The sequence below is a fragment of the Vombatus ursinus genome, unplaced genomic scaffold (genome assembly GCF_900497805.2).
Source record: "Vombatus ursinus unplaced genomic scaffold, bare-nosed wombat genome assembly UNPS02014941.1, whole genome shotgun sequence".
NCBI lineage: Eukaryota > Metazoa > Chordata > Mammalia > Diprotodontia > Vombatidae > Vombatus > Vombatus ursinus.
The window spans coordinates 6,418,855-6,440,755 of NW_020954719.1; the positions used below are offsets into that span (position 1 = coordinate 6,418,855).

At 49.7% G+C, this 21,901-nt stretch overlaps 3 protein-coding genes across 9 annotated transcripts in view; all 3 read right to left on the bottom strand.

The window, feature by feature from the left end:
* Positions 1-616: 616 nt before the first annotated feature.
* DDN (dendrin) lies at positions 617-3,507 on the bottom strand. Its single transcript, XM_027844421.1, has 2 exons — positions 3,299-3,507; positions 617-2,832 (listed from the first exon to the last, which is right to left on the bottom strand). Exons 1-2 carry the CDS (start codon positions 3,505-3,507, stop codon positions 834-836), a joined length of 2,208 nt encoding a protein of 735 aa, XP_027700222.1. The 3' UTR covers positions 617-833.
* A 2,830-nt stretch (positions 3,508-6,337) lies between these two features.
* On the bottom strand, positions 6,338-15,765 carry PRKAG1 (protein kinase AMP-activated non-catalytic subunit gamma 1). Of its 3 annotated transcripts, XM_027844422.1 has the most exons (12): positions 15,687-15,765; positions 11,879-11,927; positions 9,259-9,368; positions 9,009-9,090; positions 8,815-8,873; positions 8,531-8,576; positions 8,372-8,426; positions 8,063-8,189; positions 7,756-7,921; positions 7,586-7,623; positions 7,150-7,296; positions 6,338-6,991 (listed from the first exon to the last, which is right to left on the bottom strand). In XM_027844422.1, exons 1-12 carry the CDS (start codon positions 15,693-15,695, stop codon positions 6,887-6,889), a joined length of 993 nt encoding a protein of 330 aa, XP_027700223.1. In that variant the 5' UTR covers positions 15,696-15,765; the 3' UTR covers positions 6,338-6,886. The 3 variants fall into 3 exon arrangements, with proteins under 3 accessions (XP_027700223.1, XP_027700224.1, XP_027700225.1); XM_027844423.1 differs by lacking the exon at positions 11,879-11,927 and having other exon boundaries at positions 15,687-15,752; XM_027844424.1 differs by lacking the exon at positions 6,338-6,991 and having other exon boundaries at positions 7,179-7,296; positions 7,561-7,623.
* Positions 15,766-17,715: 1,950 nt separating this feature from the next.
* Positions 17,716-21,901, bottom strand: part of KMT2D (lysine methyltransferase 2D) — a 36,971-nt gene continuing 32,785 nt past the window's right edge. For all 5 annotated transcript variants that reach the window (XM_027844414.1, XM_027844415.1, XM_027844412.1 and 2 more), the window contains 6 exons: positions 21,594-21,730; positions 21,366-21,496; positions 19,540-19,825; positions 19,316-19,389; positions 19,105-19,213; positions 17,716-18,993 (listed from right to left, as the gene is read on the bottom strand). In XM_027844414.1, the coding sequence (XP_027700215.1) occupies positions 18,901-18,993; positions 19,105-19,213; positions 19,316-19,389; positions 19,540-19,825; positions 21,366-21,496; positions 21,594-21,730 (830 nt within the window). In that variant the 3' untranslated portion in view covers positions 17,716-18,900. The remainder of the gene's footprint in view (positions 18,994-19,104; positions 19,214-19,315; positions 19,390-19,539; positions 19,826-21,365; positions 21,497-21,593; positions 21,731-21,901) is intronic.

A 21,901-nucleotide genomic window follows, 5' to 3' on the forward strand; every position in this document is an offset into this window, starting at 1 on the left:
TATACAGAATTGGTTGGTGGAAAAAAAAAAAAACCAAAAGAATTGGTTGAAGAACTAGGTATGTTTAAATTGAAAACCTAGTTCAAAAATTATAATGGTCTCCAAATATGTGAAAGGTTGTCATGCTGGAGAGGGTTTAGACTTATTCTGTGTGGTCCAAGAGAAAAATTAAAAGCAAAAAGGCTGAAGTCACAAGGAGGTAAATTGAGGCTTGAGGCAAGGAAAACCTTTCTAACAATTAGAATCATCCAAAAGTATCACAGACAATCCCCAGAAGGCAGTGTTTGCCCCTCACTAGAGATATTCAAGGAAAGGCTGATGTTATATATTACAGAATGTTATTGAGGGAATTCTTGCTCAACTAGAAAAAATCTAAAGATCTTTTCAACTCTGAAATTCTGTCGTTTTTAAGTGATGTAGAAGATAGTCCAGTATAAGAGGAGGTCATCTGGTTATGTATGTGAGAAAACAATAGATGGAGTCCAAACCGCAGTGATGTGTGAATTACTTGGGACACACAATAATTGACAGGGTTTCAGTTAAAAACAAGCCAACAACCACTGGGCTTTGTTTTCTAAGCCCTTTAATTGAGATCGGTACAGAGTTGATCCAGGCATAAGATTCCATTTCCCCCATTTCTCATTCAAAAAATAAAACCGTAAAAGCTCAAATGGCTGTTTGTTCCTCTGGTTTCAATTGTGAGGACCTCCAGGTCGGGGTACATGTAGGGTTATAGAAGAACAAAATGAGACGAGGTGAGAGAATTCTGCAGGAGTAAAGGGGACGGTGAGGGAGAACCGTGGGGGGCGGGACCAAGTCCGAGGTCTGGGAACCTATGGCTGGGGGTGACCCCCTCCCTGCTTTCCCTGAGCGGAGCCCTCGGCCCGGAATAGCGCCTCCTCGGTCTGGCAGATCACATCCAGGATTTCCCGGATACAGTCTCTCAGCTCCCCGGCCCTGCGCCCGATCTCTCCCCGGCCTCCTGGGGTCCCGGGTGTGTCTAGGCCCCCGGGCAGGCTTCTCTCAGGCTGCCCAGAGACACCCGAGGCTTCTGTGTCGCTCCCTTCGGAGGAGCAGCTCCGGGCGCCGCAGTCTGGGGCTTCATCTGAGTCCGAGTCCGGGGCTGTATGGCGACGGATGCGAGATACGGCTTCCCGCAGGGCCCCGGCATAAGGCCCTGGGTCCCGCACCCAGCCCCGGCCAGCGGGCCGCCGGACCCTCGCCGCTGGCTCTGAGCCTCGGGTGCCATCCGCGCACCTCTCAGCCACTCCGCTAGGCCCACTAGGGTCCGAGCTACACTGAACGGGGGACGCCCCCAGGTCCAGCTCTCTGATTGGGAGCCCCAGGATGCGGGAGGCGCGCTCCTCCAGGGAGGGGTCCTCCGGCTCCCTGGCCTCAGCATCCTCATCCCATGTTTCCGAGCAGCCCTTGTTGGGCTGATGAGAGAGCCGGCTACTCTGCAGTAGCTTTTGGCATGGGGAGGGGAAGGCTTGCTCCTCCTCTCCCTCCTCTTTTCGGGGCTTTCGGAAAGCCAGGGAGTCCCCCCAATCCCGTGGCCCCGGGGAAGGCAAAAGCTGCACGTGTTGGATTTGAGGGGTTGGGATGAACTGGGCCCGAATCACAACGCACGTGGCGTCAATGACAAACACTCCGTTTTCCCTACCAGAACTACGGGGGCTGCGGGGCACAGTATGAGCTCGCTGGGTCTCCTTCCAGTCGGTTGGAAACTTGGAAGGCCTCTGGGACCCACCCCTCTCTCCCGGGGACTCTTTCTCTCTTGGGCCCCCAGGGGCCCAGGGTCTAGGAAGGGTTTGGCTGTGCTGAGGCGGCTGGTCTCCAGGGGAAGGACCCCAGGTCTTGCGGGACCAGCTCTGTTCTCCTGCTCGTTCCCCTTCAGAGGTGTCCCTGAGAGGGAGCTTGGTTCTGGGTGTCGTTTGGGGGGTGCCAGAGGTTACTGTTTCTGCTCTTGTGGTCTGGTTGGCCCCAGGTTGTGAATAGCTCTCGCTGCCGTTGCTATTGAGACCCACAGGAGAGAACCCAGGGACCTTGTCTGAAGTCTTCCCTCCAAGCCCAGGCCCTCCACAACCTGGAAATCCACCCAGGGTGCCCCGGCCCTGCCGAATCCCCCAAGCCCCTAGAACGTCGCGGTAGATCCGCGGATCCAGCCTCTTCCTGGGGAGCTCCTCCCTATCTTTTCCTTCTACAGAAGGGGCCGGAGCTAGTGGGGCGGGCAGCCGGGGAAGCTGCGGGGGCCGTTTGGCCCCCAGGGTCCGGTGGGGGCCATCGTAAGAAGGCGGAGCCACGTAGGGTGGAGGCCGGTCCCAGCGCCTCCTAGGGACCGGCCCGGCGGCGCCTCTCAAGAGCAGGTGGGCTTCATAACTGGGAGGCCCAGACGGCCGCCCCACCCGGGGCCCCGCGCGAGCTGCAGCGCCAGGCTCTCGTAGCCACTGCGCTGCTGGACGGGGCGGGCGGCCGGACGGCCTAAGGTGCTCTGGCAACCAAGGGACCTGACGGGCCTTAGGCGGGGCGGCCTTGGGAACATTCCCAGGTTCGGGGCGGGGTCCACCTCCGCCCCGGGCTCGGCCCAGTGGACTTCGGGGTTCTGAACGGCAAAGGCCTGGAGGGCTCCAACTTCGACCCCCACCTCCCTTGCGCCGCTTTCTCTCTGTTTCTTTGGCCTCACGCTCCTGAGAGGCCGCCTTCCTTTTCTCTTGCTCCCTCGGTCGGATCTCGGATGGGTGCCCTGTCCCCCAGTTGGTTGCCTCTTGCAACACTCGGGGCACCCATGCCCGGCGAAGCAGCCGCTCTGGGGGCTTCTGGCCCAGCCCATACCTGGGACAATAAGCAGGAACCCAGGTGAGCGGTCAGTGAAGCTAAGGGACGAGCAGAGGGAACCACGGGGGAAGTAAAGAGTAGCCATGAAGATTAATGGGGTGGGGTGCGGAAGGGTTATAGAACCAGGTTGGGGAGGGGGAGGGGATAAATATGGAATCTTTAATGGTGGTGACTATTTAGGTTCTCCGGGTAGCTTCACACACTGCCTCCTTGTCACACTTTAATCGTGTAAGCCTCACACAATTTCCCCCTCTATCTCAGATTCATTAATCCATGTCCATCTCTCGTTCTCCCCCTCCCCCGAGGTAATCCTAGACCCACCCGTTTTGAGGGAGTGGGAGTGCAGTGAGGCTTAAGCGATATCATAACAACCAGTATGTAAGTAGTGGAGAGGTCAGGACCTAAACTGCCCTTCCTTGTGCCCTTCTCCCAACCTGCTCTCCCAATTAGCCCTCAGACTCACCTGTGGCTTGAAGGTTCCTGGGCCCAAGGACCCCCAGTAGGGTCCATGGGCTGGTGAGCAGGGGCCCAGCGACTGTAATGACAGGAGATGGTCTTCACTTCAATCACTAACAGCTTGGACTTCTGTACCCAAAAGCAGCCGGCAGACTCTCCATCATGGGGCTTTCTGGGGCTGCCTGGCCCCTCGGAAAACAGCGGGCCATCCACCATCCTGTTCCACCCCAACCCCAACCCCCCACCCACCCACCCCAAGAGCCCCCTCCTAGCTTAGGAAGCCTGTACCCGCTGCAGAGCGGCGTACACAAGGACTGGGGACTATATATACCCGAGCACACGTGTGTGTCTGTGTGTGTGTGTATGTATGTGTGCGTGCATGTGACAAGGGCAGTTGTTCTGTGTTGCTACTTCTCCCACACAGCACGCGGCAGTCTTCGGTTGCCGACCTGGACACTCCCCACTTCCACCCCTTCCCCCCAAACCCAAGCGGGACCAGTTGGAAAGTGGAGAGGATTCTTCAACTCGGGACCAGAGGTCATCTCCTCTTCCTCAGCCCTCAGAATTTCTCCCCCCTACCCAATGTTGCTGTCTTAACCCATTACTCTACAGTTAGTCTAGGTGCCCTGATACTTGGGTTCTATCCCTGGCTTTCCTTGACTCTAGTCTGCTTCTCCATTTAGAATAAGAAAATGTCCCTTGGAATTCAAGGTCTTCGCTCTCCACCCTCTGCCTGTTTCCATGGGTTTGGGGGCAGGGGAAAGGGAGGGGGCGGCCCCAAGGCTCTTGGGGGGCTATTTTTAGCGGTGGTGCGGGCGCAGGAGAAGATGAGTAACCCGCTTCTCAGCGGCGGAGGGAGGAGGCGGTTGTTTCGTGCTCAGCTCATAGCTGAGAGCTGCTGTTCCCAAGCTCTAAAGTCCCGCCCCTCCCCCCCCAACTCCTCCTTACTTCCTCCATCGGTGACACTAGGGTCCTGCTTTGGAGACCACACACCTTTCACCCTACACTATCACTATCACCTACACAGTTCTAGGTGTTCCCGGTGGAGGGAGGGACCATAATGGCAATCAGTCTCTTCCCCCACTAACCCAGAAGGTAGGGAGAAGAGACGCTCCCTATCATGGCCACACACAACTCTGGCAAGCTCTGAACTACGAGTAGGATGAGTTTCTACACTTTTAGGAAATAAAGATGGGCAGAATGGAAATGCTCCCAGTTCTGCACCCACCTTTGTGCAACTAAGCGAAAATGAAGGACAAACAAAATGCCGTTTTGCATTTGCTGGACCCCTCCCCTTCCCATTTTGTGAATACACTTTCCCCGTTGCTGCCTTGGATGTCCACCTGTCACTGGTCCCTCTTTTGGCTAAGATAACAAGAGCAGGAAAGGTTGTTCTGATGCTCTCGTGGTCCCTTCCCCCAGCACTATTACAGGTGGTTCCCAACTTTACCATGGCAATGTTAGTAACAGCACAGCCCACGCCAAACCCACCATGCAGAGACTTAGCAACCATGCATAGCAACCATGCTAGCAATTCAAGCGGAGGTAGGGAAGGATGTAGTTCCTGGGGAAGCACAGGTAACATTTCTCCCTTACCACTGACCCTCTTCAAAGAAAGGAGGGAATAATAGTGGAGGAAAATGGATGGGACTTCCAAATTGACCCCTTAACCAAAGAGGTCACTTAGGGTTCAGAGGTGGTAGTGGTAGATAGCAAGGAATCCCTGCACTTCCCCTGGTAGGAAAAAGGATGTGAGTATATGGGGGTGGGGAGAGGGTCAGCAGTGGTTGTTACCAGGTAGGTAGAGAATGGATCAATAGGAGGCATTCTCTACCCTTTTTTAAATCTCCCTTTAAATGCCCACTTCCACTGAGGCAGATAGAGAAAATTCAAGATCCTAATTCCAAATGTTCACGTCCTCATCATTATTCCTTAGAGAAAGGACTTCAATAACATTACTTATCTGCCTCCTCTTCTCCCCACCCCATTCCTGCCCTGAGCCCAGGTACTTACCTAGCACCAGTGATTGTAATAACTAAGCAAAGGTGGAAGTGCCTCTGTCTCTTATCCTACCATAATACTGGGTCTTTTAAAGTTTCTTCTCCAAACTCTCCCCCACTACCCCATGGAATGTGCATACTCCCTAACTCATCTAATCACTCAGAAACCTCCCTCAAGATCAGGAATGTGCTGTGTAGGCCTATGTAGCATGGTGGTGGCTCATCACAGTAGCACCTCTTTATCTAGGGAGTATCCTAGGACTTGTACCCCTCCCCCACAAAGGCATGCCCTGAAGCCCATGCCTTTTCTCCAACAGCCTCCCTAACTTTAAGAAACCTCAACTTTGGGGAAGTAGCATAGGGAAGAATAAGAAGTGAAGAATGGAAAATGAGTTGTTCTGAAACTGTTAAGTAGGGAAAATGCAAGGCAAGATTGAGAGGTAGGCTAGCATTTGACCCTCCTGTCCTCCCACTTCCCCTCCAGAGCCCCCACCCCAGGACTCCCTAACTCACTGTTTGAGGTGCCATTTGATGGCTTCTGTCTGCATGTCAGTACTCAGGCAAGTGAGGATTAAATGTGTTACCTCTGGAACTGTTGCTCTCCCCACCCTGCCACCCAAACCATTCCCAGCTTTTAGGAAAAGCAGCAGAGGCAACAAAAGGGATTTGCAAGCTCACACACTGTGCAAGTTCAGCAGAATTTAAGCCCAGTCCTGCCTTCCCAGCACCACTTGGGGGGGAGGGGGTTCTCTGGAACATTCACAGCAGGGAGGTGTATGGGGTGGTGATGTTGGGAGGGGGCTGGGCACTAACTTCTGTCTGTAGGGGAAAAGGGCCCTACCTCCTCTCTGGAGATAGTGTACTTACAAGGGATTAACTTCGGCTCCCAGTCACAGCAGAGGGACAGGAGGCTGGGAACATGGAAGGACGAGGTTTGGGTAAAGGAGAGATGTGGAGTGTAATGAGCCTGTTCTAGGAGACGGAGGTGTGTGGACCCACAAGTACGGAGGTCAAGGTCATCGCCCCAAAGAAAACACGATACTGTAGGATATGGGCATCCTTGTCATTTTAATTAGAATCACTATGAAAAATAAATCTGAACTAGCCATCCTGAACTTCCCTTTCCAACTCCCCAAGACATGGGAAGCACAGCAGGGGAAAAGAGAGCAAGAATCCAAAGGATATACTCCCCCACCAACATCATTATAGGAGGAAATGGCACTGTCTCCCTCCCACCCCCTAACTCCTTTTGTATCAGGAAGAATAAAAACATTTTTAGAGGTTCATGGTACATTATCTCAGGACACAGGAGCAGGGTATTTGCTGAGAGGACTGGGGATCTCTTAGAGATCAGAATTACCTAGGATGAGGGACACACAGCCCTTAGTTCAAACAGGGGATCGGTGCAGATGGTTGATGCCTGGGCTACAGGTTACTCTTTTGAAGTGTGTGGGTTTCTATGTTTTCCTACCCCTTTATACCCTGTCTGTAAGGTAGGGTGAGTGGGTGAGCTTCATAAAGGGCATCAGAGCCTCTAGTATCCCATCCAACTGATCACAGGTATGGTGCATTCTACGCATTCCTCCCAACTCAGCTCAGGGCTTCTCTCCCCCTGTGAGCACCAGGGCCTGCAGTATATCAGACAGTGACACGATGCCCTTTACCACATTGTTTTCTTCCACAACCACCAGCCGGTGAACCTGGCACAGAATGGCAAGGGAGAAAGAAAAGGAGCTTTCAAGCTAAGCTCAGTGAAGTAACTTTCATGATCCCATTCCCTATTTCCAAGCCTCCCTCTTCATTCCAAGTAGTCATGGCTTTTCCCTCATTCCCAAGTCTTTTGATTCTCCTTCCCTACCTCAGCTTCCACCAGCCTATTAATAATTGTCTCCAGAGTTTCATGCTGGTAGCACTTGAGTACACCCTCAAAATAGTGGGACCGATGCTGCAGTGCTTTTGTCACGGATATATCCAAGTTGTTATAGGTTTTTTCTGCAGCCAAGTTCTGGGAAAATGAGGCAAAGAGCCCAAAAAGCATGATTTCCAATTCCCCAAACCCCAATTCCATCCCACTCCATCCCACCAGAAATGGAGAGCTCAAGAGAACTGGGTCATCTCTCAGTCCACACTCAGCCAGTAAAGGATTTAGCTCTTTTCTCACATCAACATGTGGAGGCCAGTAAGTGTTACAAAAGCCCCTGAACCTACAAAGAAGAATTACCTCCTTTTCCTTCCCACATTCCCCAATCCTTCCTTCCTTTTTTCCTACCACCTGGTCCTCTGAAGTCACTCACAATAACATCAAACTTGGAGTAGATGTCCACCACACGACCTGTGAAAATAGGGGCATCTCAATCAGAAGGGCTTGGAATCCAGCACCGGAACCCCTGCCACTGCCCACAGAACACCCCTGGGGACACAGACTTCTCTCTACCCCTTCTTTTCTCCCTCCCCAATTCCTTACCTTTCTCATCTACCACAGGCAAGGCAGAGACCCGGTGCTGAACAAAGATGCCCAATGCAACGTAGACAGGTGTGGTGGTACGCACTAAAGCAATGTTGGCATAAGTGCCTATCTGGAGCTCCTCCAAAGACTTAGACATGAAATCCGGTTTAGGAAACTCTGCAATCTGGTAGGGAGACCAATCAACCAGACAGCCAGGTCCTTCAAACAGCCCTCAGACACCAACTCCCTAACCCAGTCCAGCTAGGCTTCAGTGCAGTATATGTGGGGATGGGAGAAGTCAGAGAGGAAGAGAAATAGTACTTACAAAGAGCTTGAGGAACTTGAGGATACGTTTGTGGGTGAGGATATACAAAGTGTTGCCGGAATCAGGGTCAATGACTGGCAGTCTATGGATCTTATTTCGGATCAGTGAGGAAACAGCATCAAAAAGGCTGTAGAAGGAAATAGTAATGATTAGCTCTAGATGAAGGTTATAGAGGGTTTGGGGGCAGTGAGCAAGGTCAGACCACCCACAAGGCATGTATGTATGGGGTCACTACTCCCCCCACCCTCTCCAGGTTCCCTTTGATGATGATGATACTTTTCCATTCTAAAAAAGTGGGTGGCATCTCACCTGGCATTAGGAGAAATGCAGACAAGAGGTTTAAAGGAGTCCTGAAGGTACACCTCTGAGAGAAGAAGAGATGGTTTACACACAAAATGCCACCAAAGAAAACAGCTTCCTAAGGAAACGTTCCAGCCCATTGTCTCCCTGTGACCCCCTACTACAAACCTCTCCAGGTTTCTATCTTATGTTCTTCCAGTTCATAGATCTGTACCTGGAAGAGAGATAACATGGTTCAGGGCTTTTATCACTCTGTTCCATTAGCCCCCTGATAGCCTGTTCCCTGGGAGATGGAGCAGGGGACCAGAACTGTGCACCTATGGAGGAAGCAGACCAGAGGCCACAAAGAAGACATTGTGGAAAATCAGTGGCAGGGCTTGGAGATAGAAACTGAAGAGGAATCAGTTGTCCCTGACTATGGCATCAGAATCAATGGGCTGTGGGTTCCTCACCAAGGCTGACTTGTAGTAACGGTGTAAAATATTGATGAAGTCAGTGATGGTCAGCATACCTGGAAGCCAAATGGATACTTAGCAAGTGTACTGCCTTCCCCACCGCCCTCAGATGAGGGAATCCCAAGTGCTACCCTCAACTTCCCTCCATGCCTAGCATGATGACATCATCCTTCCCGTGGACCCCTGCTTACCCACAAAGCTCTGTTTCTTGCTGTCCCATAACGGTGCTGCCCGAACTCCATTTGTGACAAGGGCAAAGAAAGCTTTCTTTACCTGCAGGCAGGGGATGAGTAATAGAGAAGGAAGGGTCACTAGGACAGAAACTAGAGGAGAAGAGGCATAAGAGGAAAGTAGGGTAAGAGAAGCCCTACAAATGGCTTTGGAAGGGATATAAAAAGCTAGAGGCCTCAGGGAAAGGGTAAGGATAAAAGCCTCACTCACCTGCAGGGAGGTATCAAACACAACCAGTTTGGAGCTCGTGGGGATCAAATCATAGCATCGATGGGATTTCATGAAGCAGGTATAGACAGCACTGTTGGATTCTGGGGTCTCTGCAGAGAATGAGGAGACTAGTGTTCTCCCTTCATTCTGCTGCTGACCCCTGCTCCCCCACCCCCTCCCCCACCTTTCTGTCAAAGAAGAACACATACTTGAGGGCTGTAGCTTTCCAAACACTAAAGGTGCTCTTCACAAAGCCCTTGCTATCCCATCCCCCCTTGCTCTTCTTGCTCCCACAAAACCTAGACAAGGTCTTTCTGAATCCATCTTATTCTCAGTTTCCCCAGACAGAGACCATTTCATCATCTTTCAGTAGGACTCTACCAATTCCTGTCAGGTAGAGAATACTCTACTCAGAGTTCTCCCAAGGAGAATCTCTCCATAGCCTGTTCTTGTCTGGAAGGTTCTTGTCTGAGCTAAGTCAGAGCTAAGTTTTCCCATCATAACTTCTGTTCATTCCCTCTTGCTCTTCATCTTGAATAGGAGAATCATTGTAAGAGTAGTGTGATGCTTCAGAAAGCTTTTGATGGGAATGTGACTGACTGCCTCATCCATGCCATTCCAATTCAATACCATGTTGGCATATGTCAGTAAGAGGCCATGCTGGATGGGACTTCCTGCTCCCTGTGTTCCCCTCCTGCCCTCTAAGATTCTGAGGATAAGTCTAGGGCCAGGTCAGGCTGGCTGGAGGATCCTGGAAGTCCATTTGATGGGTAAGAAAAATCCACAAACAGTCTGTATTAGTAGTGAGGCCTTGGGAGAGAGGGCAAGTTCAGGATCCAGTGAACACTGACACCATCTCCAGCTCAGTCTTTTTATTCTTTGTCAAACTGAGGAAATATCCATAGCCTGCACTGCCCTACTTCATACCATCCTGTGCCCTGTGGTTTGGTTTTGTTTTTTTTAATATAAGGAAGAGAGCTGCCTCCATCCTTTATCCTCAGCCATTATTCCAAACCCCATGGAGCCTCTACAGTCTCTGAGGCTAGTATAAAGGTCTGTCTGGGAAGTCCACGGTAGCTTCAAGGAGTTCTAGGAATGGTCAAGAGGGGCATATTTAGAGCCACCCAACTGGCTTTCCTACTTTCCACTCTTAATTCATTCTTCACACTGCTGCACCAGTAATCTTCCTAATGTCAACAATCTTTTCAATAGTTTTCAATGGCTGCCCACTGCTTAACGAATTAAAAGCTCTTTATACCCTGGCACCCAAGGGTTTCCATAACCTTTCAACCTCCAACCTACCTTCCTAGTCCTATTTCATACTACTCATTTTCTTATACTCTACTTTCAAGCCAGACTAGACTAGCCTCTATCCCCTCTTCTCATCCTTCTCACTCCTCTTCAAACCTGTATTGTTCTCCTTAGTCCAATTAATTCTCCACTCGATATCTCCTAATGCTGAAAGTCTCCCCCTTCCTTTAAAACTCAACTTAGCTACCAGTTCCTTCCCTCTTATCCCAATTCAGTCAAAGTGGTCTTTCCTCAAATTTTACATGCTACTTTTCCTGGACCACTCCTTCATTATAATAGTTATTTGCGTACATGTCTTGCCTTCTACCCCTTTAAATGATAAGTTCTAGAGAGGCAGTGTGGCATAGTGGATATAGGGTTGTCCTGGAAGCTGAGATCAAGTCTACTTCTGACACATACCAGCTATGTGACCCCAGGTAAGTCCCTTAACCTGTCAGTAGGCTAGGCAATTCTCTAATACTAAAAGTTGCAGAGAAGGTACTGATTGAATTGGTAAATGGAGCCTCCTCAGCTGGAAGAGGTTCCCTATACCAGTGAAATCACAGGTCCAGTCCTGATCCTGCTCCCTCCCCTTCAGGCAAGGTTTGTGTCATCTCCCTGGAGTCTTAACTTCCTAGGGCAATAGCCTGCACATAACAGGTGATTAATCAAATCTTCTTTTTAAAATAAATAAATGGAAGAAGATCATTTCATGACTTTTGGGAGATGCAGTTGTAAAGGTAATTCAGGGTTCTTTCATAAAAGAGTTCGGGAACACTGTAGGATTGCTAAACTCTGTGTCTTAGATTTTAGTACTATATCCCTAATCCATTCTATTCCTGACTTGAGATGCTGGGAAATTGTAGAAGTCTTCAAAGCCATCCCAGATTTGGAGGTACACCTCAGGGTGATCTAATTATAGATGCTGGGTAATAAAAGGCTGGCGGTTCCTGGCTCTGGGGTATTTAATAGGTAACAGGGACTTCCAGGATGTGGTCTTCCAGCCTATAGTACTCCCACTGACAACAGTTCAGAACCCTACCCTGGGGAAAAAAAAAAACCCAACTAATTATCTACATCACTTATGATAATCTCAATAAGCACCACTATAACCCCAAACTTATTCCTGTTGTTCTCTATATAAGCTATTGATTCCAATTCTTATGAAGTGGCCTAATATCTCTGGCTTTTGGCTCTGCCATGATATCTCCAGCATGTACAATGAAAGAGAAACAAAACCTGCTGAAACTGAAGACAAATTATAGTCTGGCCTCTGCTTTTCACAGAAGCACTCATCCTTTTTTGAGTACATGGTGATGAAATACATTACCTTCCAGAGCTGGGGTGCATTTTTCCATACCACTCTCTGGAATAGTGACCTGGAAGGACAAACAAAGGAACTAAGCCTAGCTTTGGGTCTACTAACCCAGCTATGTTCCTTGTAGCTCTGGAATCCACTCCTCCTCCAACATTAAGGTAGGCAGTATAAAAGAAAAAGGCTTCAAAACTGACACTACTGGGGGCAGCTAGGTGGCACAGTGGATAGAGCACCGGTCCTGAAGTCAGGAGGGCCCGAGTTCAAATCCGGCCTCAAACCAAACACTTGACACCTACTAGCTGTGTGACCCTGGGCAAATCACTTAACCCCAACTGCCTAAAAAGAAAAAAAAAAAACCTGACACTAATGATTCCCGGCCTAGGCTAGGCTCCAAAAGCTTCTGAGAAGGTGGCCCAAAGTACGGACTTACACTTAACTCCCAAAGAATCTGCTATCAGGGTCCAAAAACAGGACAGTGGGATTTCACTGCCTTCCTCAAGTGCTATCTTGAGCATAAGGACCATGCCACTTGGTCCCTGCCAGCAGGAGAGTACCCTAGAAACTGGCAGCCACTAGTTGAATAAATGAAGGGTAAACACAAAACATGTTCTGTAGCTAATATGCTTTTTTGAAATCTCAACCCAATCCCTTTTGTCAGTTCAGCTGATCAGTCAACAAGCATTTATTAAGTGCCTACTACATGCCAGGCACTTCTTTAAGCATTGGGGATACAAAGAAAGGTAACAAATGGTTCCTGGTTCCCAGAGTTCAGTCTAATGGGGGAAAAAGGGAAGGGAACAAATATTTATTAAACACTTTTTACTATGTGCCAGGCACTGTGCTAAGCACTTTACAAATATTATCTCATTTAAGCCTCACAACAGGCAAACACTTATGTACAAACAAGACACATACAGGATAAGTAAGGGATAGTCTCAGAGGGAAGGCACTAAGATTACGGAAGACTTCTTGCAGAAAAGCCAGAAGGTAAAGATAAGGAAGGACAGCGTTCCACACACGGAAGGCAGACAGTGAAAATGCTCAGAGTTGGGAGATGGAGTATCTTATTTGAGGAACAGCAACATCAGTGTCATTAGATCTCAGAGTATGTGGAGGATAGTAAGGTATAAGAAAACTTCCAAGGCAGGAATGGGCCAGGTTTTGAGGGGCTTTAAAAGCCAAAGAGAAGATTTTATATCTGATCCAGAAGAAAATATGGAGCTAAAGGAGTTTATTGAATGGGAAGAATGACATGGTCAGACTTGCACTTTAGCATCACTTGATGAGCCAGAGCCTCCCAAAGACAAGAGAAACACTAACTGCCTCTGCTTTCTTGTCCTACAGAGAGGGTAAAGGGATAGTTCCTGCCTCCTCCCCTTGCTCAAAGTAACCAAACCTTGGGTAAATCTCTATACCTCCCCAAATCTGGGACACCTGGAAATGTCAATGTTACCCAAAAGGAGTTATGCTGATTTTTATCTGTACTAGCAGCTCCAACTCAACATACTCAGAGAATGGTTCCAAAAACTACACTTCTGCCCCACAAGCTTTTGCAAAAATCTGAGGCTAAAGGTCTTGACTGAGGTCCTTCTGCTGGCCGGTGAACAAAGGGCAAAGGCAAGCTGAAAGGGCAGCTCCCCACCCCCAAAGGAAGCAGAAATCTCTCTCCATTGCTGCTATTAGCAGCACAGGGCAACCTGTCAGCCACATGTGACATTCTGGCAATGCCAATGGAACAAATCTAGTCACCTGCAAGTGAAGGTTACTGAGCAATATAGATACATACATGTACACAGGAGATATATTCAAAACACAGACAAGACCACACAAAACAAAGAATCAAAGACTGGCTCATATGAAGAGAGAAATCAAGAACTGGAGCAGTTGTCTACTTTGGCATTTATATACTACCTTATATTGTGGTAATTTTTTCATACACAAATATCTTATCTCCCAAACCAGAATGTAACCTCCATGAAAGCAGGAATTTAAGAACCTAGGCATATGGCAGGTACTCAATAAATATTTGTTGTTGATCTTCCACTAAGCTTCCCACTCTGACGCCTCACTACATATGGAGGTAATTTTCAGTTTTGCATCAGATACTAGAGTACAATGACAAGTCCTATACCAAGCCAGAATGGCTTAGACTACAGGCTCAGTGATTAGCCCAGCTAAATTCAGAGAAAATCATCACCAAAACGATGGTTACCAAGTGATGATTTTTTTTTTGACACAGAAACTTATAAATCCATCCAAGCTGTAGAAAAGCTAAAATCTTTATTGGTGGGGAGAATATTTATATGGATGGAATCACAGATTATTTGAATTACTGTAAAAGATTATGATGGTGATGTACACAATGACATAGATGGTCAGAGAGCTGCACTAAGATAAAGAATGACAAAGACAGAATACACACAAACATACATATGGCTACATGACCTTATCATCTTTACGGCGATTTTTCCACTTGTATTATCTGCTCCTCACAAATTTCTGCTCCTTCCTACCTCCCAGAGGTGGTATGGAATGAACTGAAATAGTAGGGTACTTATGAATGTGCCTGGGAACAAAGTTGCCATGTAAACTTAAGGGAGTAATAAAGGGGCACAGATGATTTGACACAAATAGACATTTGCACACAAGGACTGGAAAGCTGGATTTGAACAAACACAAATGCACACAATCTATACAAATGTATAGATCTGGTCACAGATACATTTAGAGGCAAACCTAGACAAAGATAATTACAGCTAGGTTTGTATAGCACTTTAGTTTGCAGAGCCCTTTACATATATTATCTTATTTGATACAAAAAGTCACTCATGAGATACAAAGTGTCACTTAGGAGAACATATCTAGAACTTCAAGCACAAAACGTCAAATAGTTACTGAGTGCCTACTACGTGCAAAACCCTGTAATTAATTTATAAGAACTTCCCAGAGTGAGGATAAGGCAAATAGAAGGTTATCCAATAGCCATGGTTCTTCCCAGGATGTCTTCCAAGGGCATTTCTCCCATGCTGGCCAAATCCTTCTTAGCTATTTCCTTAAACTGGAAAGTTGGGCTCTTTCAGAGTACACACAATTTTACTCAGTGATCTGACTGAGGACAATTTAGCTCTTAGTACATGAGCTCTTTACTGTTTCCATCACAGTCCTTAGGGATTTTGTAGATCGTTGGGTCCAACTGCGCCTAGAAAGATGAAGTAACTTGCCCAAGGTCAGTTCATTGATGGCAGAGTTGTTATTTGAACCCAGTTCTCCTGGCTCCCAGTCCAGTCGAGAGCACTTCCCAAATCTACAATGTTGATCGTTCCTGTATCATTTTTTGGAGGTCCCAATTTTCCTCTTAGCAAAGAAAACCATTTTTTTTTTAGAGGGAGGGGTAGTGAGGGATAACAGCTAACGTGAAATGAGTGGGGCGATCCCTGGAAGAAGGACCACCGCAACGGCAACGCTCCCCAACGATGGGCTGGCACAAGCGCCCCGCGCCCTAGGCTCCCTAGCACCTAGGGCTGCCCCAGCCTGGAACGGGCCCAGGGCCTAGGAAAGGGAGGAGACTCGCCTTCAGGAGAGCAGATCCAGGCTACCACCCAGCTTCCTAAAGCTAGTTGGGACCCAAGGAGACCTCAGCGTAAGGGCAGCCGGGCTCTGTGAGGGACAGGGGTCACCGATAAGGTCCAGCCCAGGCAGGAGACCTGATGTCCCTGGCCCCCTCCCTTTCCTTCCTCAGCCCGGCAGTGGGGTCCCGGCTGGCCCCGGACCGGAGGCTCTCGCCGCCGACCCCATCAGCTCGGAACCCCCTCCCGCTCACCGTCTCCATCCCGCTCCACGCCAGTTCCTTTCGTGCCCTCCGGGCCACTTCTTTCCGGATCCGCCCCTTTCGTCACTTCCAGCACCAACACCTAACTTCCGCCGCGTCACGCAAGGACGCGCGGCCTCCGCCCTTCCGGTAGCGACCAGTCGCCTGCGAGCGGCAGAAGGGGCGTTGCCTTTCCCCCTCCCCTCCCGGCTGCGTCCGGGCCCCCAGGCCGCTGGTGGCGGCGCTACCGAGCGACTCCAGGCCACTTGTATTTAAAATGCTTTTTTTTTTATTTGTCCTTTAAAAACAAACTTGGAAGAAGCAAAATCCAAAACTTGCCCTTTGCCTCTCACAACATAAATTATGTACAGTTCATAATGATCGCCGATACAAAACATGCCACGGACAGGGGCTCTGGGGGCAGGAGGGGCGAGGCCTAAAAAAGGGGGGGAGTCATTTCATCTGTTGTTACGAAGGACAAACCTTGCTGTACAGCATACACAACACAAAATAAAGTCTTCACGGGATTCACACTTGTCAGCGATTTTTTTTTTCCAAGGGAGGCTGAGGGAGGGAAAGGGGGTAAGGAGAATCCTGGAGATGAAGGGGGAGACTTTAAATGGGGAAACTGAAAATCGAATATGTGCAAGTGTAAACCAACCCAAAATACAAACACGGGATGGGGGGGGCGCTTCTGATGCAATTATACAAGCGGGGAACTTAAAAACAAAACAAAACAAAAAACCAAAATTCCAACCTTGCAGCTTGGGTCTGAGTTATAGTTTATATAAAAATTAAAAACTGTATAAGGTTTCTTCACTAAGATCTACAGGACTATCAGATACCTAGCATATGCTTACAAAGTCTGCCCCCCAGACCCCTTTCCCTCCCCAATCCCAAACCCTAACCTGGGCTCCAGCCCAGTCTGGAGCCAGACCTTCTGGGGCCAGTCACCAATGGGTATGGCCCAAGCGCTCTCCACTCCCAGCAGCCCAGGCCTTTTGCTCATGGAAAGGAAGGAAGAGATCCAGTGGTTGGGGGTTGTGAGGGCAGGGTCAGGATGATGGTGGTAGAGAAGCCCAGTTTTTTTGCTGCCTGGTTTATTTACAGCAGCTCCTCTTTGCTCCTTGTGGGGTGAGGGGTGGTGGGTGGGGAGGAGTTTTTTTTAAACCTTTGCATCTTTAAACAGTTGAGGAAGCAGCCTTTTCTTTTTCCCTTAAAAAAAAAATCTTCAGCCTCCTCCCCACCCCTGCCACCCCATTCTATCTCAAATTAAAACACAAAACAAAAACTTAAAAAAACCAAACAAACCTAAAAACACAACAGCGACTAGGCTCCCTGCTCCAGCCCTCTCCACTGGCATCACCTTCATCCTCATGCTCCAAATTTTTGATTCTTTAAAATAATTACAAAATGCCCTTTTGCCCACAGCCCCTAGAAGAGAGAACTGAATAAAAACTTCATCTTCAAACCTATGGCTCCCTACCAGAGAGGGGCCTAGGGGTTACTCCACCCCCCCACCCCCACCCCCCTACTCCAGGAAGAAGTTCAATCAACTGCAGCACAAGTTAGGGAGGGAGATAGGAGAAAAAGGAGGGAGGGGACCGTCACCCTCTGGCTCCCCTAGGGGCCAGCTCACTTTTGTGCGTTATAAAAGTCCAACTGTACATCTGGGAGTGGGGAAACTGAGCCCAGCCCCTGTCCCCTCCCCTCACCTTTACAGCAGTCACAGCCAGGGGAGTGGGGGGGGGGGTGAGGAGCAGGGCAGCAGGTCTGGGATAATGGAGGGCAGCCCCCCCACAAGGGGAGCTCCAGGTGTCCCTCCCCTCGCCCCCTGCCATTTATAAACTGGTTTTGTAAAAAGAAAATAGATATATTTATATAGAATATATAAAGCACAAAAATTAGTAGTTTTACATTTGCTCTCCCCAGGGGGTGGGGGGGAGAGGGGAGGGTTCTCACCTCCTGCTGGCCCCCCCATGCCCCACATGACTATATACAATCCGGCTTATAAATAGATAAATACCCCCCCACCCTCCCCACGATGACACTAAGCTCCCCTACCCCCAACACCTCCCTTTCCCACCAGACCAGCAGCAGTTTGGTGGCTGGGGAAGTAGGGAGCTCTGGGCCCCAACCTGCCCCACGGGGAATGGGTACATAACTCAAGAGAACCTCTTTCCCCTCAGATTCCAGGGAGAGGCTGAGGGAGGCACTGGGCTCATGATGGGGTTGGGAGTACAAGAGGAGGACACCCTGGTTCTGAAACACAACCCCAACACCTCCCCCTCCCAACTTGTTCAGAGGGGGAGAGATGCACAACCTCTGAGGGGATCAAGGGGTCACCCTCTCTCAAATGCTTCCCATCAGCCCTAGTCACTACCCCATGCCCACAGTTAAAAACAGATTTTTTTTTTCTAAAGATTTTCCTTTTTTCCCTCCCCTCCCTTCTACCCCCAATTCAGACAGGGGGTTGAGGGATTAGAGGGCTGGGGAGAGGGTCTCACATTTCAAAACAGCAAAAAATCCAACACTTAAATGAGGTAGGTGTGGGTGCAGGATCTCCTTGCCCGGCTTGCCTGCCTTGCCCGCCCCACCCGGGCAGCTGGGTGCCTCTTTCCCGTTCGTGTTGCATTTGTCAGAGAGAAAACAAGGAAACACAACCCAGAAAGAGAGAGATGGAAAGAGGGACAGAGAGACACAGAGGAGAAGAGGGAGACAGAGAGAAAGGGAAGGAGGGGATTAGGAAGTGGGGACAGGACCCAGCGGGCAGGGCCAGGTGTGGGGACCCAGCCTTTGGGATTGTCAAGCTTAATCAAGTCTCTTTGCAGCCTTGAGTTGGGCTGGGGACGTCAGTGGGAGCACTGGGGCTGGGAGACCCAAGCTGCCACCCTCCTCACCGTCTCTGCTGCCTCCCAGACGGTGCTGGGTAGTTCCCAGCCCATTTCTACCCAACCCCCCCACCCCCCGAACCTGAGATGCCCAATGGCTGTTTCTGTCTGTCGGCTCCTGGAGCTGGGGGCAGATATGCCAGCCTGGGGCCTGTGGTGGGGGAGGGAAGTCATCCCTGGTGCCCAGAATGGGCACTGCCCCGGGGCCCTTAGCCCCATCCTGCTCCTGGGGCTCTGGTCAGCCAGCAGCCCCAACTCTGGGTCCTGGCTCTCTTCCCCTTCAACCCTTTCGGGAAGGGCTTTGGAGGGTTTCCCCTGCCCAGTTGCCTCTGAGCTTAATTCATCCACTTCCGGCAGTTCCAGGCTCCACAGTGGCAGGGGATTTTGTGCTGATCATCCTCAAAGTCAAACTGATAGTCATAGGTCAGCTGGGGAGGGAAGGGAGAAAGAATCAAGTCCAGCCAGGCTTTACGAAAAAACAACAACAACAACAATAACAACAGTTCAAAGGAAATCACACTGCCAATCACATCACTCACCTCTTCTCCTTTGGGGATGCGCCGGCTGGAGATGATAATGATCTTATCCTCCTTATCGAAGGTCACGACCTCTGCCACACAGTTGGGGGCACAAGAATGGTTAATGTACCTGAACCAGAAAAGACCAGGGAGAAATCAGTGTCAGGGAAGTCTGGCAGTAAGGGCCAGTTTGACCCTGACGCACCCCTCCCTCCCTCCCTCTCCAGCTCACCTGGCGGGCCCTCCAGTAAGTGTGGCATCAATCACATGCTCATTGTTTATACGAAACATATAGATACCTCGATTCTGTAAAGAGGAAGGGAACAGGAGAGACAGATTCAAACAGAGCTCCCCAGGTCTGCCCAAATGTCTCTCATTTTCCCTTGAAGACTCAAGTTTGCCATCAGCCTGAATCCCCAGAACACCCTACACACAGCTCCTCTCCCTTGTCCTAACCTGCTCCTCATAGATCTTCTCTCGACGGTTGGCCACCTCATTTCGGATGATGGTGCCAATGTACTCAATGACCATGGTGTGCTTCTCCAAGTCCTTGGCAGCATACAGCCCCAGGCCCTGAATACGAGATCGAGCCAGGTACACGTTGTTCTTCCACTCTGTTCGAAGCCGTCGATACTGGGATGACTTGGAATGCACAAACTGTTTGCTGTATGGGGTGTTGGTCTCGCCTGTGAAGGTGCTCTGGTATGCCTTGGACATGCTGGTGCTGTTGAGGGTGTGAGGCCTGGGGGCAGCAGAAAAAATGGCAAGTCAGATCTCTTCTAGAATGAGTGGGCACACAATGATCTGTACTCAACCCCGGCCCTGGGATGGGGCAAATGTTAGCCAGGCCTCAGGAAGTGTGCTATGGGCATATGGGAAATACAGTCTTGGCCAATGGAGACAGCCCTAATTTCCTGTAAGAGTCTCCATCTTGGTGGGGTAGCAGTTAAGATCCATATGTCCCTCTATTCCCATGGGTACAGAAAACCTAAGATGGGTCTAGGAGTCAAATAAGCTAAACTCCTCCCATTCTGAGTGTGGATACGTTCACTCTCTCATGACTAACCCAACATATGTGCTCTTCCCTCAACCACCCTTGGGGACAGTCCTGTCCCTTGGATCTCTAGCATGCTGTCCCCTTACCACATTAGAATAATTCTTGAGAACTAAACTTGTTTACACTTTTGCCTGCCTTTCCTTCCACCCCACAAACATGAACACCACAAATTCTCCCCAAGATAGGGACAATATCTATCTCCTCTTGTCTCTGCACCAACTACTCAATGTAGGAAAATGATTAAGTAACCTGTTTGACTCTCCCACTGCCCCCATCCCCGCTGCCCTACCTCTCCCCGCCCCATCCCCACCTCCCTGCTTTCTACTCCCACTCCGTCTTCTCCCTCAGCAACCACCTAGGCTGCATTCCTGCCCTTCATCTCTGCAGCCCCACAGTTCAAGTCCAGGCCTCCTTGCTTGGGGCTTGGTCACATACAGTGACAGAACTCCTTTAAAATTGTTTCTGTCTTCCTGTACCCCAGCTGGTGGGCTAGGATCCACTAATGGCATAGTGAGAAAAAGCACTGAACAAGTCAAGACACCAGGGTTTTAGCTCTGGGTCCATCTTTGACTTGCTGTGCATGTCAATTAACTTCTCTGGAGCTCAGTTTCTTCATCTGAAAAAAGGGGGTAATACCACCTGCCCTACATACCTCATAAGGTTGTTGTGAGGATCAAATGAGATAATGGATGTGAAAGCGCTTTGGAAAAAAAAGTATAAAATGCTATACAAATGTGAGGTTTTAATATGCTTCCAATTACTATTCCTGGGGCCACCTCAGCCTAGGGGAGGTGGACACTAGCATTCCAGGGTGCTTCCGAAGGCACCCTTTTAGGCTCAAGGTGGAGGGAGTCAGAGCCCCTTAGAGAGGGGAAAGGGAAAAAACTGTTGGCTCCCTCATCCATCACACCATTAAATACCTGCCTACTGCATACCTCCCCAGCAACACTTTCCCACCCGCTACCCCCACCCTAAACTCTCAGCTGGTTAGGCAGGAAAGACAAGGCACCTTTAGGGGGCCCCTGGCTTCAGCCTCCTCTATTCAATATGCCTGAGCGATTCCCCAGCCTTTCCAAGGGAAAAGATGTCTCGATTTTCACACCATTTCCTCCCCACTGTTATCCCAAAGTCTCCAATCCTCCACCCTGTTTCCTACCCATTTCCTTGGCTTCAGACTCCTCCCAAACCTGGCTCTACCTCAGACTCCCTCAACAAAGAGGCTCACCGTTTGTAGTGGGTGAGAATTTTGGGCTCAGAGCGGGCACAGCCAGTAGGGTTGATCATAAGAGGCAGTTCCATCAGTGGGTGCCGTCCATATCGAAACAAATAGTTGTGACAGCTTTCCACCCCAGGCAGCTGTGGACACAGTGAGCAATCTACCATAGCCCAGGCCCCTGGGAGCAGCACTACCCCACCCAGCCCACCCCAGAATCCTCCCCTCATCTCTCCTTACCGACTCTGCAATTCGTAGGACGGCGTGCACTGTCAACCCAAAGAGCTCCTCGCCCTTAAGATACTCTGGAAACAATCGAAGCATGTCGGCTTCCTTTCGCATGGCAGCCACGGGTTCGATGATACGGTTCCACACAGCTGAGAGGAAAACAGGGTTACTATCAAAAGGCCCATTTCCCCCCAAATCTGGACGTCCCCCAGATACAAGAGCTATTGTTTTATCTGTGGCTCCCATGACCTATGGCAGGGGTGGGGAACCGGCGACCTTTACAGAACAAATCCTTTTGTTAAGGATTTATTATTATTTAT

What these genes read in the sequence shown, in the direction of transcription:
- DDN (XM_027844421.1), bottom strand. Translation starts at nt 3,507, where the DNA reads ATGGTGGATGGCCCGCTGTTTTCCGAGGGGCCAGGCAGCCCCAGAAAG. An exon ending in CAGGAACCTTCAAGCCACAG is followed by an intron (nt 2,833 to 3,298) that starts GTGAGTCTGAGG and finishes TTATTGTCCCAG; the next exon opens with GTATGGGCTGGGCCAGAAGC.
- PRKAG1 (XM_027844422.1), bottom strand. An exon ending in CAAGAAACAGAGCTTTGTGG is followed by an intron (nt 8,874 to 9,008) that starts GTAAGCAGGGGT and finishes TTTGGCTTCCAG; the next exon opens with GTATGCTGACCATCACTGAC. An exon ending in ACTCCAAGTTTGATGTTATT is followed by an intron (nt 7,297 to 7,585) that starts GTGAGTGACTTC and finishes TCATTTTCCCAG; the next exon opens with AACTTGGCTGCAGAAAAAAC.